This window comes from Ictalurus punctatus, chromosome 1, assembly GCF_001660625.3.
Source record: "Ictalurus punctatus breed USDA103 chromosome 1, Coco_2.0, whole genome shotgun sequence".
NCBI lineage: Eukaryota > Metazoa > Chordata > Actinopteri > Siluriformes > Ictaluridae > Ictalurus > Ictalurus punctatus.
The window spans coordinates 18,194,296-18,213,148 of NC_030416.2; the positions used below are offsets into that span (position 1 = coordinate 18,194,296).

Here is an 18,853-nt window from a genome sequence, read left to right on the forward strand (position 1 = left end):
ACTAATCTCATCTTTAGTATGAATGAATGACATACCTTACCATATCAACTCTAATATTATCATTTAACAAAACCCAGCATGACCACCAGTGTAGCAGGAGGAACTGGTGTCCCTGCATACCAAAGGGTCAGAGGTCATGGCAGAGCCCTGCCCAAAAGGTCAACAAAGCCAAGCTTCAAATTGCAGGGATGACCAGAATGGCCAAGCAGATGGCCTCTTAAAATAACCGATTTAAACCACGTAAACACATTTTTCATGTTGGTCTAAGACTGTCGTCGTATCGTTCACTCTGAAAGTGCTTAAGTATTCTATTCATAATCTTTCTATTCCAATTGAAATATTCAGATACCTGTTTAAAGAATTATATTGTATTGAGGGACAGAAAAAAAAAAATCTCCAAAGGCATCAAATCTCACACAGATGGCCTGGGTTTTTAAACAGCCTTTAATGAGATTGATAATGAGGTGAAGATTCTGGAGATTATAACTCCCAAATAGTCCACTGCTCTGTTAGACACGGTGTTCACAACGCAGTCACCAACTCCAAGCTGTTAAGTCAAATAATTTATCCAGGAATTTAGCAGATTTATTGCAGAATTGATTAACAACTTTACATAAACCAATGCACGGAAATTAAGGAACACATTTGTGAACAAAAGCTCTCTCTATTTAATGGAAACATCTAGAGTTACAGTATGAGCACAGGCATTGTGTCCTAAGTAGCTGAGCTCTTTTAAAAAGGTTGAACAAAGCCCTCACCCTCTCACTTTCTCTGGAAGATCATTGACAGAGCTTGTCAGAGGAGAGATCTGGGTAACAATGCAGAGAGATGGGGGAGGAGAGGAATGAACACAGGGGAGGTGAAGGGATTTAGCATGAGAAAAGAGCTGCCTACAGGGAAAAGGGAACTTGGCCACCCTAAAGAGAGACATAGAGAAAAGGGAGGGACCACACATGAGTGAGAGAGACGGAGAAAGAGAGAGACACAGAGGTGGTTTCCCGTAGTGGACTGGTCCCTGTGCAGGCCACCAATCAGACCACATTCCACAGTGGCATTTTAAGATGGTTCTTTTTTTTTCTTGAATTTTATTTTCTATGGGCCACAAATCTGTGAGAGAGATGCTGAAATGTGCATACATGCTGCTACATACAGTAAAATACAGGTAGTAATTACAACTTATAGTGGTGGTTCTCATAATGGGGTCTGTGGAGGCTCTGGGGCCTATGTTTTTGCCAAAATCACAACCTAAAATTATTATATTTATTATTACATTATTATAGTAATAATTCTGTTTGACTGGTCACTTGAATCTAATGTGTTTAATTCCAACCTAAATAACTCAGAAGTAGACATGTTGGAGCTGTCATGTAATATTGTGTTCTGTTAGAAATAAACAAGTTCTAAGGCTCAAATAAATAGCCAGATTATTACTGTGCACAATTAAACCATGAGCCTAATATTTGTATAGTCGGATTATATTTGTCAAATAAATCTACACAGAGTTTCCGTGCAATTTATTTCACAGTTAAAAGGGTTAAAGATGAGAATAAATTAACACACACTAATAATGAGGAGTTATGATCTAATCAAATGTTAGTAGAAACACTGCTTCAGGCAGAACATTATTTAGGGTTCTTGTATTCACATGATTTTCTAAAATCATTTAAGAAGAAATATCTTGCAGTATAGTAATACGCCAGTGACTTTAACTTCTGCAAAATGTGTACATTGAGAGAACGCGAAGAACCCGTTTAGTGCAGGAGGCTCAGCGTTACTGTTAGAGCTGCTGTTAGAAAATTCATCAACACCTTCTGACCAATCAGATTCGAGAATTGGACAGCACTCTGGTATAAATAAGGAAAAAAGCACGATGTTATATACACAGCTATACACTATAACTAGGCCTGGCTGGATTAGCTGCTCTAAAACCAGGGTTATGCTTGCTTGTAAATACGCGTGAGTAAAATGGCTGCCACGAGCATCATGCACTGTTTTGATGCGTTAAAGCAGTGTAAATATTGCAGGCAGTGGCCTATATCACTATGTAGAGCTGAATCAGGACCAGTTTCCCGTTTTAACACAAATGGAGTTCCATATTATGAAAATTACTGAATGAAATGACTTACACGTAACATTCAAGTTTTATCAATCTTTTAGAAGAGTAAATAGTTTTGAATGTAAGATCTTCGACTTGAGATGGAGCTCTAAATTCAACAGCAGGTCTGAGTTGCAAGAAATAATCTCTAAACATGTTGATGGTAAACATGTAAACTTGCCGGACAGCCATATTTAGGCTATGACGTGCCAAACTGCAAATAAATAACACGAGTTCAACAAAAAATAAAACAACATGCATTTTTTTTTGGTTAGTTTGTTTCACAAAGTAGAAAATGGTTCATATATATGTTTGAAATGCACAAACACCTGTTTATTGATCGCCGGATTTCAGAAATATTTCTCACTCCTATCTGTACAAATTAATTCATTCACTCATGTATTTTCCCCCACTGGGTCTGCATCCGCCAATCAGATTCTCAGACAACATTTCGCCAACGCCCACATTATACCGACCAATGAGAGAGCCGTACTCAACCAATCAGATTAAAAGACACACAGAGCTGCAGGCCGGATTAAACTCGCTTTGAACAGCTGCAGGTGGTTGCTTCTTCTTTTTGTATTTCCCAGTTGGCTATTTGGCGTACTTCTGCTAGATTAAATGGGATAACCGATTAAAAACACACACACACACACACACACACCGTGGGTATAATTAAAATGTATTCCTAGTGAAACAGCGTTTTCCCAAATATAAATATCCGTGTTTTATTTTTCTCCTAAGTTTCCATCGTGACTCCTGCGTCCAAAAGTACCTCAACCACTTGTGAATGAAATGAACACGCTAAATCATTACTTTAATCACTTCAACTTTTCTGAGACGTTACTGGAGAGCTGCACCGAGTTTCCTGTTTCATCCAGAACTGTGATCAGAAACACAGCGCATACATATATTTATTGTCTTCACTGTTTCAAAATAAGCTTGAGCTAATGAATATTAATATCATTATTGTAAAGTACGGCTACACTAAACACCAAATCTCCAAACCGAGGACGGACAAAGACAACAAAGCAGTGTAAAACCAGCTTATTTGAATGCAGGGCTTGTAGAGCTCAAGAGGATTGGTTGGCACAGTGATACACATTTGTGGCTTGATTTGAGAATGTTTCAGGAATTCACAAATAAAATTCACTTAATAAAAAAAACGAAAACACACAAAAAAGCAGGCAGTTCAGAAACGTAGCAAGTGATGAGTACATAACCCACATGCAGCTGATTCCACAAATAAACAAACCCAAAAGTAATTTGTTAACAAGTAATTTATATGTGAAAATTTGTTAATCTAAATTTATTTGTGGATGTTAATTTATTTTTGTAAATAGTTTATTATATGTTTGCGGAGGTGCGTGAACTATAAACCAGGCCTAAACTGTCCCTAGGTATGACTGTGTTTGCAGGACCACCATGATGAGCACAGGGGTAAAAACCCCAGGGTAATCTGTAGCACTGATACTTTGCATCAACACCACCACATGTGGAATAGGTTCGGTTACAAATGCGACTTTATGACTACTATAGCAGTAACAGCGTTACACAGGCCCCCTTTGAGAGTTTGTTGGGTATGAATCAGAGCGAAATTGATATTTTTGGTTCGTCTGCTGAGGGATAATGTAGTACATGTAAAACACGTATTACGCATATATGTAATACTCGTTGATCAGAAATGCTGCAACAATTTGTTTCAGATTTTTGAGTACCACATTCAATATTAGATTACTTTCTTTTTGTTCTTCAGATTTTTTCTGGGTGTCACATACCCAGATGAAGTACACAAAGGACACAAGCACACCAAAGTTCGATTCAAATAAACTTCATGCTGTTGTGTGAAAATATTAAAAACATCAAAACCCACATCCTAGTAGTTGCTTTAAAAACAAACACACCACATATTACTGTAAATAAAATTTATTTAAGATTTCATAGACCCCAGATGATGTGAATATGCATTTGAAGATGAGCTCTCAGGAAGCAGCTCTTCCCTGAACCTTTCCTCTGTATCCTGTCCTCCTCACCACTCATTCCTTCATCCATCCATCCATCCATTCTTCTGCTGCAGGCTCATAAATAAGTGTTAAAAAGGTGTTTATGATACTGTAGAGTTGTGTGCGCATCATTTGCGTTGTACTTGTGTGAAGGAAGAGGGCATCTGTATAGGCTGCATGGGCTGCACAGACTGGAATGGCGGAGGCTTCTTGCGCTGGTCCGGAGAGGACGAGGGCTTCACTGACGGGAGTAACTGATTCCGTTTGATGATCTGGAGAGCCAGCTGCGTGTTACCTGCAATCACATTCATCATGTACTAAACCACGGACATACACTACTGATCACAATGTTCAACTAATAAAACAAAATGATAGCTAATTCAGAAAAAAGGGGATGAAACATTGTTTTTCCAATATGGCAGTCTGGGTATTTTGACAATCAGATATTAAGAACATACCATTCTGTAGCTCCAGGTAGACTGCCAATAAAATAGCTTCTGGTGGAATCTCTTTGGCACTGATCATAGAAGCTGCCTACAAAGGCAAAAAATAAGGCCAACTCGTTTTTTTAAATGTAAAATAATGTTAAAAGCTTTTCAATGTAAAATGAACCAGCTATGAGGAACAGGGTCTAGTCCACCAAGCAGACTGTATGCAGGTGTTCATTACCTGATGAAGGCACTTGCGTGCTTTCTCATATTCACTCCTCAGACAATAAGCACTGCCCAAATTAAAGAGCATCATGGCCTTGGCAGAGCTCAGACTACTGGGGTAACACAGAGGGGCCTGTTTCCCTGCTACACACAAATACACAGGCATTCAGACCACTCATGAATAAGCAAACCCACAACTATCTGCTGTAGTGTCAAGAGAGTGATTTTAATAGGAAGCTAATAATAGATAATAATACTTACAAGATTCAACAGGCTCTAAATCTCCTTTATCTGATCCTGTGGGTTCAGAACATGTGTAAAAATCATAGTAAGCATACAGAGGAAATATTCCTAAACGCTGCTGTGCTTGTGTTTGTGTTGACACTCCAGCTGTGACGCATGAGTCACACTTCGTGTTCATGTGAGTGAGTTTACCTTGGTCTTGTTCACTGGGAGACACGCCTAGTGAGACATCAGTAACATTCTCTGGGTTGAGGTGAGTGATGGCGTCAGAGATTCGGTCCAGAGAGATCAGAGCTTCAGCAGCGTATAAATGACCCAGGAACCTAAAGACAGTATACCTGTTACTGACTATGAAAAGCAGCAGAAATGGACTCTACTACAAGGGAATTAAAGAGCCGAGAAGGCACAAATGCTTTCAGATGTTAGAAAATACAACTAATAATCGATAGAAAGAAAAACAATAAAATGAAACTTTGTGGTGTTTTGAGGATTTCAAAGACTACTCAGTGTGTCACAGTGTCGCAGCATCATCAACATTCAAAATGCTACTCCAAAGCTACACACCAGACAAGTTATACTGATAAAATCATGCTAACACAATGGTCTTTTATACAACACAGCAATACTACAAAACAGTATCATTTCTCTGAGCAGAGAATATGAACTGCTATTCCTGCGAAGTGCAAAGCAGCACACTCGGTATTGTTCAAAAATCAATCACTGCTGCTTTGCACTATTAACAGTTTCAGACCTTTATACAAGTAAAATCAAACAAATCATTTGCTGCCATATTCATGTCGTCTTTCTCCTCCTGACATTCCAATGAGAATCCATCAATTAAATGTCATTACAATGGGGAAAAAATGATTTCTGAAGGATAGAATGGAACTTAAGTTGAGAGAATTACTTGAGGGATCCTGACAGCTTGGGCTGATGTAAGAGTTTATCTGCATGGGTAAGTGCCATCAAGTTGTCCCCAAGGGCCAAAGCCACATACGCGCTACAGGCTAAAATGCAGCACCTGTGATCGATCAAACAAACAAACAAACAAACAAACAAACAAACAAGTAAGTTACACCTACACCTTTCATTTTAAGACACACCTAACTTTTTATTTAACTTAAAGATTCTAAATAAATTTTCCGACTAGTAAACTAGAAAAGCATGCATGCTGTAACCAAACCCTTAAACAAGGGTAAATGTATTTATTCAAAGTATAAATTAGGCACTTGAGTGGGGCCTAATTTACAGCCAATGAAAGAGCAGAGGTAAATGCCAGACATCTGTGATGCAAAGACAGTGGTAGATACCTGACATAACCAAGTCACCAGCTCATAAACTCTAAATACTTCAACGTTTAGGTACAGTCTAGTTGAAGCTTAGGCAGGGCATGTTAGTTAACTCTTTAAATGGTAAAGACACAGTAAACAGATGCATTTCTTTTCTATAAACCTTAAAGAGAGTTCATTAAGTTAAAAGGACTTGCTCTGTTAGAAGCTTTTGTTTGGGCACAAAATTATTTGCACATGTTCCTCTCTGTGTACAGGAGGTTTAGAGCAGGCACTCTCTGTTTAAACCCACTCAATTCAAGTGACCGGTCAAACTGACTTAACACCTACAAGATCGCAATAATAAATATAATAGCTCTGATAACAATGGGAAGTGATTTACTCCACTGTGTAAATTTCCTAAGCATAATCATAAGTGGAGGTGTTCTCAATTAAACCCTTCCTAACCCTCCATCTTTGTTCTGTTTCCTGTTAGTGCCAGATCTACTACAAGCCGATCATTAAAGGGCTTGAGGAGGGAGGGAAAGAGAAAAAGGAAAAAAGGAGGTGCAGGCTTCCCAGCAGTTGGCTGGAACACAAAAGACTTGCCAGATTCCGGGAAGGGAAACCTGAGTAGGTGGCTTGCAGGCTCATAAACATGTCACTGTACCAGGGTGTCAATCCCAGGTCACCCCTCAACCCGCCCACTCTTTCCTCTCTGCAGCCCCATGTCTGGACCGACAGATGATGAAAATAAATGAAAAATGCCCCAGGTGGATGGGAAAAAGGTGAAGACAGGGAAATAAGGGCAGAAGAGAGGGGCGCAGTGGACACTTTTTGATCTTACCTGAGGTTCTCAACTTCCTGTTTTCTAAGAGGTGATGAGGGAGCAGCAGGAATGAACTTGTCTCCCTCTTGGCTCTTCCCACTGTAAATCAAACGACAGGCTGAAAAGGTTACTGAATCATCCCACTGTTAGATGCACAAAAATGAGTAAAGCATCAAGTAACTGCTGAGTCCTAACAGGAAGTCACTTATTGCGCTTCTGCTACTGTCGTCACAGTGTGTGTATGCATTTATTTGTTAAATGATTATTCATTATAACATTGCTGATCAAGAGCCTGTAAATGTGTGGACATGGACAGTGGGTTACGTATACCTGCAGGCATCACTGTTCTCACTGCCACTCTCCGTGCTGCCTGATTGGCTGGAGTTTTTAGAGCCATTCTCTGGTTTGTTCTCGTGTTGCTGGTGCTCGGGCAACAGGAGTAACGCATTCCTCAAACAGATTGCTGCAAACTCCATACTTGCAACAGGGATTGCTGCTGACTGACCCTCACTACACACACACACACACACACACACACACACACACACACACAGAGAGGATGTACCTCAAAATTAAAAGTAAAAAAATGAACACAGTGCCACCTGCAGGGCAAAATTAAACAGTACAACATTTCGCAGAGCTGCCAGAAAGAAGTAAAAAAAAAAAAGAAAAAAAGAAAAATTCTCAAAACAGTAAACATTTTAACATGTGTTATACTAGATGAGTGCATTTCTTTCTAATTTCCTCTTCCCCTTGGAAACGTCTTAATGGGAAAGCAGACATTAACAGTGAAATTATAATATTTATGCACAATATCTGTTTAAAACATTTTTTTAAAAAATATTAGAAATTATATTTAATTTATATATATATATATATATATATATATATATATATATATATATATAAAAATTAAATATATATATAAAAATTAAATTATATATATATATATATATATATATATATATATATATATATATATATATATATATATATATATATATGACAACAACACTTCAATGTAGATGGTGGGGTTGAAAAACACTATGAATGAAAAGCAAATCTTAACATTACAAAATTGATTACATATCCGACATCCTCACACGTTAATGAAATCGATTCACTCCAAAAATCTAGATGAAATAATACAATAGGACAGCACACCTGTAAGTTGTGTTCTGAGTGGACTGTGATGCCAGGACAATCTTGCGATGATATCCCTGTCCTACAATGGACTGAACTATTCCCTTTTTACTGGGCAGACCTTTAGTTTCCTGCTCTGAACTCTGGAGAGAGGGAAAAAAAACCCAGGAAAAACAGTTGTTAGCACAGAGTCCAGAAACTGGTGACAATCCTTAGCGTGTACGTTTAGAAGTTAGCCTGTCTCACCCCTTTGTTGGCAGCAATGCAGCACTCAGCGAGCCGCAGCCAGAGACGAGGGTTCGAGTGGTATACTTGCACCGCCTCCATTAAACACTCAAAGGCAGCCAGTGGCCGACCGAGGTGGAGAAGCTGAATGCCGCAGTTATAAAGCAGCTCATAGCGCTTATTTGCCAGAAGAGCACACATGGGAATACCTGCAAACTTTTTACCTGTAGGAAAAGAAAACAGAATTGATGCTTAATGCGCGTCGGTCAAAGAATCAATCAAACAATATACACTACAACCATAAAGCAACTATTAACTGGCACACAGACAGACGCTCAAATGGACTCGATAAAATCCTGACTAAAACTATCTTGGGTGCACTGAGGAATGTTACATCTACACCATGCAGAAAGGTGAATTCTCTGCAAAGTGAAATTTCAGATTGCAGTGACAGGAATCCAATGTTGTGATGGAGAACCTTAATCCATGTTTAAACAGAACAGATTTCAGATGAGGAACATAATACTAGCTTGGATACAAGGTTGCCAAGGTTGGAGTGAAAGAACAAGTGGCCTGCACAGAGCTCTGACCTCAACCCCCACTAAACACCTTGGGGATGAACAGGAACACCAACAGTCATATTACAAAATCTAGTGCAAAGCCTTCCCAGAAAAGCAAACGAGACTGACTCCATATTAATGACCATGCTTTTGGAATGGGATGCTCAACAAGCACATGTCAGGTATCCACATACATTTAGCTGTATAGTGAATAACCTTAGCTAGCAAATGAAATACCTCGTGGTTGCCTTCTCATGTAGGAAGTATTCTGCCACTCACCCTGGCTGTTCTTCCCATCTCCTAGCTGTGCACATGTATGGTCATTCTCTTGCAGGGCTTTCTTAAAATAGAAGATGCCCAAGTTGTGCTTCCCCATAGCAAAGTGAATACAGCCCAGATTATTCCAGAACATGCAGCGCACACATTCACCTACAAAAAAAGGGGGAAATGTTGGATCAGAAACTGAGCTACCTTGAAAGAAAAATCTTTTTAGCTTTACTGATTAAGTAAAGGGAATTGAGTATTAATTGATTCCACGATGCTATTATAACAGAATATAACGGGCTAGGAAATATTACTTTGAAGTAAGAAACTGGCGAGTTAGTACATTTTGCAGAGAAATTGAACACTAAGTACTGTGAAGTTTTTATGAATTATGTACCTGTCTTGAGGGGTCCAGGATGCTCAGCAATGTTAGAGCTATTGAGGAGTTTCACTGCTTTACGGTAATTTCCTCTCAGATACTCAAAATTACTCTTCAGAAAGAGAGATGGTGCAGACTGAGAGAGAGAAACACAGTAAAAGATGTAAAATATGCAAGAACTTTTTTTTTTTTTTTTTTTTTGCAAAGACCTGAACTTGTATTCTATAAAAATTATTTGGCAAGATGTTTTCATACTTTAGGTCATATTAACAATGCATTCCTCCATATATATTGTAAGTTAAAACAGCTGACAGATATGTACTTTATGTGTAATACCATGCATAATACACAATAACTCACATTTCCAGCTGTGTTCATAACAGACTTGATCTCTCTTTTACAAGCCTTGAGAGATTTCATCTGAATGTAGGCCCGCACTTTATACTGCAAAGCACACATGGGGAAAATTAGGAAAACACACAGAAAAAGAGGCCTGTAATTCAACTTAAAATGCTGACAGGTAAGCGAGTTTTAAGCACAGACATGAGGTCCTCAATAAAATCCACCACCATATAGAACAAACAGTAAACTAGTTTACTGTTGGCAATTTTACTTTTCTCCCTATCAAGCGTCCGCGATGGCCATCCCAGTACCCTGACCTGTGCTAAAAAGGAGAGTCCACAAAAGAAGACCTTGGACCCTAGGAATCATTTTCTGTTGTTGCATGGTCAAAGAGTGTTTTTGCATTGTTCAATCTCATCAGGCATTACAGGATAAGACTCAGTGCTGTTACTTTGGCAAAGGGAGGTTGTACAAAGTACAAAAGGCAGAGATGCCAATAATTATAACACACGTAGTTGCTTATTTTCTTCAGGTTGTTTAGGTAAATAATTTACGCCAATTAAATGTTTGATTTCACTCCATCTTCAGTGTGAAATGAAGCTCAATAACCACAAAGATTTTTCCATAATTGTTTTAAACCCATCTTTACCAAGAACGCAAATAACTGTAGAGCTGACTTTACTGTACTGTATTACCTGGTGCATCCGGGACTTGGCTGCCTCGATCAAGGCTGCAAATTCAGCTTTCTGAGCAGCAGAGTCTCTGGCTGTGCTACTCATACCCTGTAACAAATTAAATAAAACCATTAGCAAATGAAGGCAAATCAGGCTACAACTATACTACACAAAGTAGTTTAAACAATTTGTTTTAGCCTTTAACAATTGCAGGCATTATACTGTAATTCTGCAAACAATGTAAATGTTTTAGTTATAAACTGTCAGAAACCAAATTAAAAACTATCACCTTATTATTTTCATAAAATTATGTGGTTTTAGGTTTTATTTATTTATTTAAAATAAATATCCTCATAAACTACCAGCTTGCCAAATACTGAACTCTTAGGCAAAACTATACAAATCTTGCCTGCACATCACCACATGAAGACTGCAAGTCTATAACATCTATAGTTTATACTTTATTACATCTAGAAACAATAGAGGCTACGCTGCCAAGCGACAAACTGAGAGAAACAAAATATGAAAAAGAGGAGAAACAAGAGAAAATTAGTGTAAAAAAACAAAAACAAAACAAAAACAACAAAAAAAAAAAACACAAAATGAGAACACAATTGTGTGTTCAAAATTTTGTTTCTTACCTCTCCTTTGCCATTTTTGTTGCTGCCTTGTACAGAGTGTTTCTCCATCATTGCAAGTAAGTGTAGCGCTTTTTCGGGCTGGAAGGTGAGCAAGTACAGATCCACCAACAGGAAGCACACCGCCTGAGCAAACTTCTCTTCTAGTACAGAGAATGCCATCAAGCCATACCACTCGACCGCACTGCACCAGTGCATAGTAAAGTGGGAGCACTCAGAATTTTAAATGACTACTCAATCAATTCAAATCTTTTAAAGGGCAAGTCCAGTGTACCTCAAGAAAGTAAATTAAGTTACTCTAAAGCAGTGTTATTTCTTAAGCAGGTCATAATTTCTGACTTTAAACAAAAGCAATGTTCCATTTCTTGTGTATTGAATAATTGGAAGTAGTATGCTTCAGCTTTGAGTGTCAAGGACAAACACTGTACTGTATGAATGCACCCAGAAATGGAGCTGTAATCTTCATCACATAGGTCAGGCTTTTAAATTCACACCGCCCATGAAATCACAACTTACATTAATTCACGGAACAGAGGGTTAATCGCATCAAGGTGCTCAGTAGTCAGTGATGCAGAAGGTGTTTCTACACGGTGACTGGAGTGGCTCTTTAAAATGTTCTTTCAATAAAAACACACAAACACACATCTGCATATTGCTTTTTCTCAGCTCTAGGCTTGAGGATTCACCAACATTCACCACCAGTTTGGAAAAAAATATGTTGATATCAGGGAAATCTTGAAACTGCAGGCCACTGGGTTTCTCCCCATGACTGGAGCTGAGAAACAGCAATATGCAGATGTGTGCGCTTTTATTTTATTATAGCAAACACTGTCTAAGGCTCCCATGAACTTTTCTGTGATATTTCAAATCATACCAAAAGGTTCCAGAAACTGGTACAGCTTCTCTCCAATGGCTATTGCTTCCGAGTACTGCCGCATGTGGTAGTGAAGGATGGCTTGATTGTAATGGAGAATGCTGTTTTCAACATCATCCAAACCGTCAATATCTTCCACAGTGGAATGCACCTACAAAAATAATAATAAATAAATAACACTTGACATTTAGCTTCACGAGAGACAGATTGCAGCTCAGCACAGTATTTTCTCACCTGATTTTTTATCATCATTAAAGATTGCTTCAAGGTGCTCGTGGTTGTCTGGCCACTTCTGTAAAACTCAGTGACAGCTTTGTTCATAGCAATCTTGTAGTCATCTTTGTTCAGTTCCTGGAGACTTTCTAGCTGCTTTAGGGCATCATCATAGTTTCCAGACTAGAGAGAAATCAGAGTTGTTTTAGGTTACAGGGTACAGTTCAGGCTACAAGACACAGTAAGAACATTTGATTTATAAAGCACATTTGAAACAACACAAGTTGACCAAAAATGTTGTACACAGTTAAGAGCATATAAAACACTGCAAAGAGAATATGAAATTTGGTTAAGAGCATATAATACATCGGTATAATTTATACAATATTATAGACATAGGTTTATTTATACTCCAGATATAAAGCACTTAAGGAGACATGTGTGGAAACAACCACACAGATTAAAATGCTAATTTGTACAAGTGTGTTTTTAGTCTTGATTGAAAAACCATGAGCGCAAGCGAGCAAGAGAGAGCAAGAGCGAGAGAGCAAGCGAGCGAGAAAGAGCACATTTGATGGGAGTGGGAGGCTGACTTTAAAAGACCAGGCAATGTTTTTCCAGTCTTAACCCTGGGCCCACTCTAGACTGAGATTCCTGTTCGTAGGAGTGGAACTCAACGTGCCTCAAGGTTCGGTGTGTTGTACAACAGATCAGAGATACTGGAGGAAGCTAGACCAGTAGGAGCTTTTCAAAACCAATTTTTACTTTAAACTGGATTCCACATTGGACAAGGAGCCAGTTCAAGGATGCCAAAGTCAAGGTGATATAGTTTCTTTTCTTGGTGATGTTGAGTAAGCTTGCAGCTGGAATTTGCAACTCTAAGTGATCTAGAGAAGCCTTGCTAATGCCAAGATACAGAAATGACAATAATCTAAACAAAATGAGACGAAAAGCATGAATAAGTCCTGAAGAGAAGTCCTAAGTCCTGAAAAGAAAGAAACAACTTCATTTCAGAAAAATCACTCAGCGGGATAATCGATAACCATCCAGGTCTTAATATCCTCAGTGCACACGCTGGGACACTGTAGTGAGCAGTGATTTTATAGAAGGAGAAACCGAGCTGAATAACAACGGTGCAAAAATGAAGACATTATTTTATTCAAATCAGGTTTCCCAATGACAGCATGTACAGTGAAATAACAAGCCCCAATATAGATCCAATAGATCGTACATAACGGTAGTAATGGATGAATAGATGTTTTCTGATGTTGTCCGATGTTGTCCTATGACTGAAGAACAGGCTCATGCATTCTCCCACAGGCCAAACATACTTTCAAAGAGCTCAGATCGGACATTGTGATATTTACTAACAGCTAGAGTAAGTGGAAAAACAAATACATACCGTAAATGCTTCAAGGGCATTTGTAGCCATTTCCTTTTCCTGGTCTGAAATTCCAGGAGAAACAATGCTGTCATGTTTAATGTCACTGACTTGGTCTGAGGAGAAAGTATTAAAAATAAGTAAGTAAGTAGGTAAGTAAATGCTGCAGTGAATGAACTGCTCTGCTGCAGCCTACATGTGCTAAACTAAACGAATGCAAAGTGTGCTAAAACTTTCACACACTGTTGAGAGAGAATGCACCCCTGGTTCAGGTGGATATGGGGGTGATGTGGGTGTGCCGCTCAGAACCCAACCTGCTCTGCTAGACAAGCAACACAACATGCAACTATACATCCTCGAGCTATCTTCCTAGCCATCTATCCGGCCCACTTTCCAAACAAAACAAGAAGAAAAGCTAATGCGTGATTTAAAACATAATGCGTCCGTTAAGAATGAGAGTTTAAGCTAACAGCCAGCGCTATTGCTTGACTAGCGCGCTAGTTATAGTTGCCATGCTAGCGTTCATGTTTAACTAACTAACTAACTAACTCTCTCTCTCTCTCTCTCTCTCTCTCTCTCTCTCTCTCACACACACACACACACACACACACACACACACACACACACACAGAGAGAGAGAGAGAGAGAGAGAGAGAGAGAGAGAGAGAGAGAGAGATACAATCACAATACAGCTTCTACATGGAGAAAGTAACGACCCCATAATCAAAGTGTCAACTTTTTAGCAAGCTACATTTAACACCTTTATACACCTGCTATTATGTAGCTGTCTGAACACAGTCTATGGTCTACCTAGCTAACGGCTAACGTCTCACTAGCTAATGATAAAAACACAGCTTACCAGAGTTAGTTTCGGCCATTTCTCGAAAATTAACGCTGGTTTAGGTATTTATATATATTACAGCAACTGGTTACTACTTAGTGACTCGCGAATGTATGATCTAATCCACGAATAAATCTCTGATCCGCATTCGCTATTAACAGATTTCGCTCTACTCAGGACTTCGCCATTAAAATTACCCAGAGTCTCCCGCTGAAGTGCAGAGCATTTATGCGAGCGCCTCCTGTCGGCGTGGATGCGATAGAGCATGACACCATTTTGTGTAAAAACAGCTTTTTACAGCAACCACGAGATGGCGACAGTTACAAAACCCACTCCAGTACAGGTTCTGAATGTTATGAACATCATATAACTAATAGCTGTAGTATTTAAATGTGCATAATATATAAATATATATAATATATATATAACTTTTTGTTTTATTTATTTCTGAACTTTCCATTCACAGAACACATTTTTAAAATAAATTTATTTCGATTGTTAGAAGTTGACTTTATACAAGCACAAGCAACTTTAAAAGACCAGGCAATGTTTTTCCAGTCTTGACCCTGTGCCCACTGTAGACTGTAGAGATTCCTGTTTGTAGGAGTGGAACTCAATGTGCCCCAAGGTTCGGTGTGTTGTATGTTCTGAGATACATTTCTGCTCACCGTGGTCCTAAAGAGTGATTATTTGAGTTACTATAGACTTCCTGTCAGTTCAAACCAGTCTGGCCATCCTCATCTGATCTCTCTCATCAACAAGGCTTTTTCTCACACATACTGCTTACTGCATGTTTTTTGTTTTTAGTTTTTAGCACATTCTGTATAAACTCTATAGACTGATGTGTGTGAAACGCGAGATTTCTGAAATATTCAAACCAACCTGTCTGGCACCAACAACCATGTCATGGTCAAGGAGATCACAAAGAGATCACTGAGATTGCTTTATTTTAATATGAGTATAACCCGAAGCTCTTGATCTGTAACTGAATGATTTTATGTATTGCTCTACTGTCACATGATTGGCTGATTTTATAATTGTATACATGTGCAGGTGTGGGTCCTATTCCTTTTAATGTGTATTTAGGCATACTTGTTTTGATTTGAGGTTTGAATTATACACATCCATCTAGTTAAACCTTCAAATACCGTAATAAATATGTTCGTTAACACTGGGTTGTGATTTCCTCCACTAGAACCAACATATCAATGTCTGTATCATTATCATTGGATTGCAGTTAAGTTGCTGTGAAAGACTTGCTTGGACTTCTTTCTTTTTGTCCCATTTTGTCCCTTCTGCCTAATCAGAGTTTTTAAGATAGTCTAAACAGATCAGGCTAATCAGTCTGATCAGGCTAATTGTGAACAGGATATGCTTTTAAATAGTTAAATATTTGTTAAAAGCACAGAACATGATCTTATGTAGACTACTACCTCAAATGACAAATGTGTTTAATTCCTTCATATTCATGGATTCATAGGTTCTAGACCAAATATTGTGATTTGAAAAAGATTTGTATATTTTGATATTCAGTACAAATATGGATACAGTTAAGACAAAATCTTGTAATTATTTATATTGTTTCACATTTAAAATAAAATAATGGTCCCCAATATCATTATTGATCATGCAAACCATGCAATAGGATAAAGCTATTAAAATATTATCACGAGAACTCTTTCTGTGTTCTAAGGCTGAAATTTTGGTGAAAAAAGTTTATATGAATATATTTACCAAAGAATTGCAGTGATACAGCATTGCCAAGCTCATGTGGGAAAAAAGCCATGGGCTTTCTATGACTGCCTTCAGATCCAATTCATGTTTATTTCATTAGTGTGAAATACTGTGAATGTATTATTCAATACTGATAACTAGCATGTTAACTATTTATTTGTTTGTTTGTTTGTTTGTCCTTCATTTAACTACGATGTCCCTTGAGATTAAATCTCTTGTTCGAGGGAGACCTGGCCAAGAAGGCATGCCATTACAGAGTAACAAACTTAAAACTCAAACACACAAACAGACATAAATATACAGAAAAAAAATATATAAAACACATAATACAAAATCCAGCACTAATGTTACCAAAATGACAAGTAAAACTATACAACAAAATCAAAAAAATTATCATAAAAATAAAGTTATTCTTGAGTTATATTAATTAATTAATAAACAAAATAACCTTTTTTATTATCTCTGCAGTCCTCAGTTCAGTGGGTCACATAAGAAAACATTAGAAAGGCCATGTGTTGGTTTGTTTTGTGTTTGTTTGTTTTATTTTTGAAAGAAAAATGTCCAAATGATAAAACATGAAGATAGTACCGTTATTTTTACAGACATAATTCAAGATTGTCTCGGTTTACCAGCATGGCAGACAGGAGCATGCTCACTGACAGAGCTGTGAAATATACATTGATCCGCATGGCATACGCTGTGTAGTACGATGTAATTTAATTAGTTTAAAGTATTTTAGGGATAAATATTATAGTTTAAAGCAGAAATTCAGAATTTTGAATGTTTACTGCTTTGAAAATAATTTTTTGTCACACTCCCAAGTGACTCTCCTGAGAATTGAATGGACTCTTCCTGATGACTCTTTCACATTTGTGTGTGTGTGTGTGTGTGTGTGTGTGTGTGTGTGTGTGTGTGTGTGTGTGTGTGTGTGTGTGTGTGTGTGTGTGTGTGTGTGTGTGTGTGTGTGTGTGTGGCCTATACTCTAAAAAGAGTTTTAACTTCTTATTTATTTATTATTTATAGCATATTTTGAAACGCCTCTGAAAGGGTAACCTCTGTTGTAGGGTTCTACATAGAACCTGTAACTGTTCCCTCAGAGGAACAAAACAAAGTGTACTTTAGGGTACTAGATTGACATGTTTAAGCATATAAATCACAGTAATAATGAACAGAAAAAAATCCTTGGTCTACACATACACAAGGTGTCTCTAGTTAGTGAATTATCACTGGCAAAAAGGAGAGTCCTTTTGTAACTGACAATGTATTAGATGTGTGTAACATCACATGAGCACTCAATAATATGCCCCATTGCTGTGAAACACATCCGCTGAGTCCTCCTGCAACACTGAAACACCCCCCAGAGCAGTGTTAATTTGCCACTGTGACTTAAATTAGTCTTAATTGAGCTAGCTTCAAAACGCCCTAATAATTGACAGGAGAGAAATAGAGATTGAGAAGAAGAGAGCTGATTGGTTGCCTGTGCATATCTGGTTATTTGGATCCTCCACAAATATGAAGCAATCTTTTCAGCCATTTTGGGAATTTGAGCATTTTACCAATATGAATAATTTTGTTCGGTCATTTCCAGCTAAGTTGGTCTGGCTATGGCAAGACACAACAAAAGGATCTAAATGACCAGAAAAGACAATTTTTTGCTTTGTTTATTTGCTCTGATAACATGATGTATGAAATGCCTCGAGTGGTCCAATAAACACTTCCACTGTGATTATTACCGGTGTAGACATTTCTCTCTGTCAAGATTTCATAAGCTAGAAAATGTGAAGCAGGCACCTGGGAGATGAGGAGGGATAGGGGCAGCTCTCCTAACACTTTAGTGCATAGAGTTTAAAATAACGACTGAAAGTGCACTGCAGGGAGTCAGATCCAGAGTCATCCAGTTTTGGAGGACTGCAGTATTGCGCAGTTTAATGTCTTCTCTGCTTTAACACACACAGTTCAATTCATCAGGTAATCACACACACACACACACACACACACACACACAATAAAAAGCAGTTCTGTGACCCTCAGTGATTTTATTGATCTACCTTTATGTATTTTTAACAGAAGAGGTCTGAGGATACTGGACATCATCCATCTGCCATTTTAATTTTCATGATTATTTTCATCTTACCAGAACACTTAATGACACTTAATCTCTTATCTAGTTTTATTTTATGTTTGGGAGGCTGTGCCTGCAAAGCTTGTAATATACTGTCAAGGCAATTATGCTGAATGATTGGTATTTGCAGTAGACAAGGAAGTCTTAATGGAATAAATGTGAAGCTTTTATTGGGCTCAGAGGGCACTGCAAGAGCAGAAACAAATGAGCATAGAGAGCTCCGCTTTAGCCTTTAGGAGAAAAGTGTTCCATTAAATACACAGCTGCTTGGAGACAAGCAGAATCGCTCAATTGCCACACCACAGCTACTGTCTGTGCGTAAATCATGTTCAGCTAAAGTGTGGGAACAACTGAAAAATCTGATCAGTTGGA

At 38.1% G+C, this 18,853-nt stretch overlaps 1 protein-coding gene across 3 annotated transcripts; it reads right to left on the reverse strand.

Annotated features, from left to right (window-relative positions):
* Nucleotides 1–4,005: 4,005 nt before the first annotated feature.
* cnot10 (CCR4-NOT transcription complex, subunit 10) lies at nt 4,006–14,841 on the reverse strand. 3 transcript variants are annotated; one of them, XM_017474019.3, is made up of 19 exons: nt 14,644–14,841; nt 13,806–13,900; nt 12,425–12,586; nt 12,191–12,341; nt 11,320–11,459; nt 10,700–10,786; nt 10,023–10,106; nt 9,681–9,798; nt 9,299–9,448; nt 8,481–8,683; nt 8,256–8,377; nt 7,422–7,601; nt 7,110–7,190; nt 5,902–6,015; nt 5,187–5,317; nt 5,013–5,048; nt 4,768–4,892; nt 4,557–4,632; nt 4,006–4,393 (listed from the first exon to the last, which is right to left on the reverse strand). In XM_017474019.3, exons 1-19 carry the CDS (start codon nt 14,660–14,662, stop codon nt 4,227–4,229), a joined length of 2,241 nt encoding a protein of 746 aa, XP_017329508.1. In that variant the 5' UTR covers nt 14,663–14,841; the 3' UTR covers nt 4,006–4,226. The 3 variants fall into 3 exon arrangements, with proteins under 3 accessions (XP_017329508.1, XP_017329498.1, XP_017329488.1); XM_017474009.3 differs by having other exon boundaries at nt 4,768–4,895; nt 11,320–11,456; nt 14,644–14,840; XM_017473999.3 differs by having other exon boundaries at nt 4,768–4,895; nt 14,644–14,840.
* Nucleotides 14,842–18,853: the final 4,012 nt, after the last annotated feature.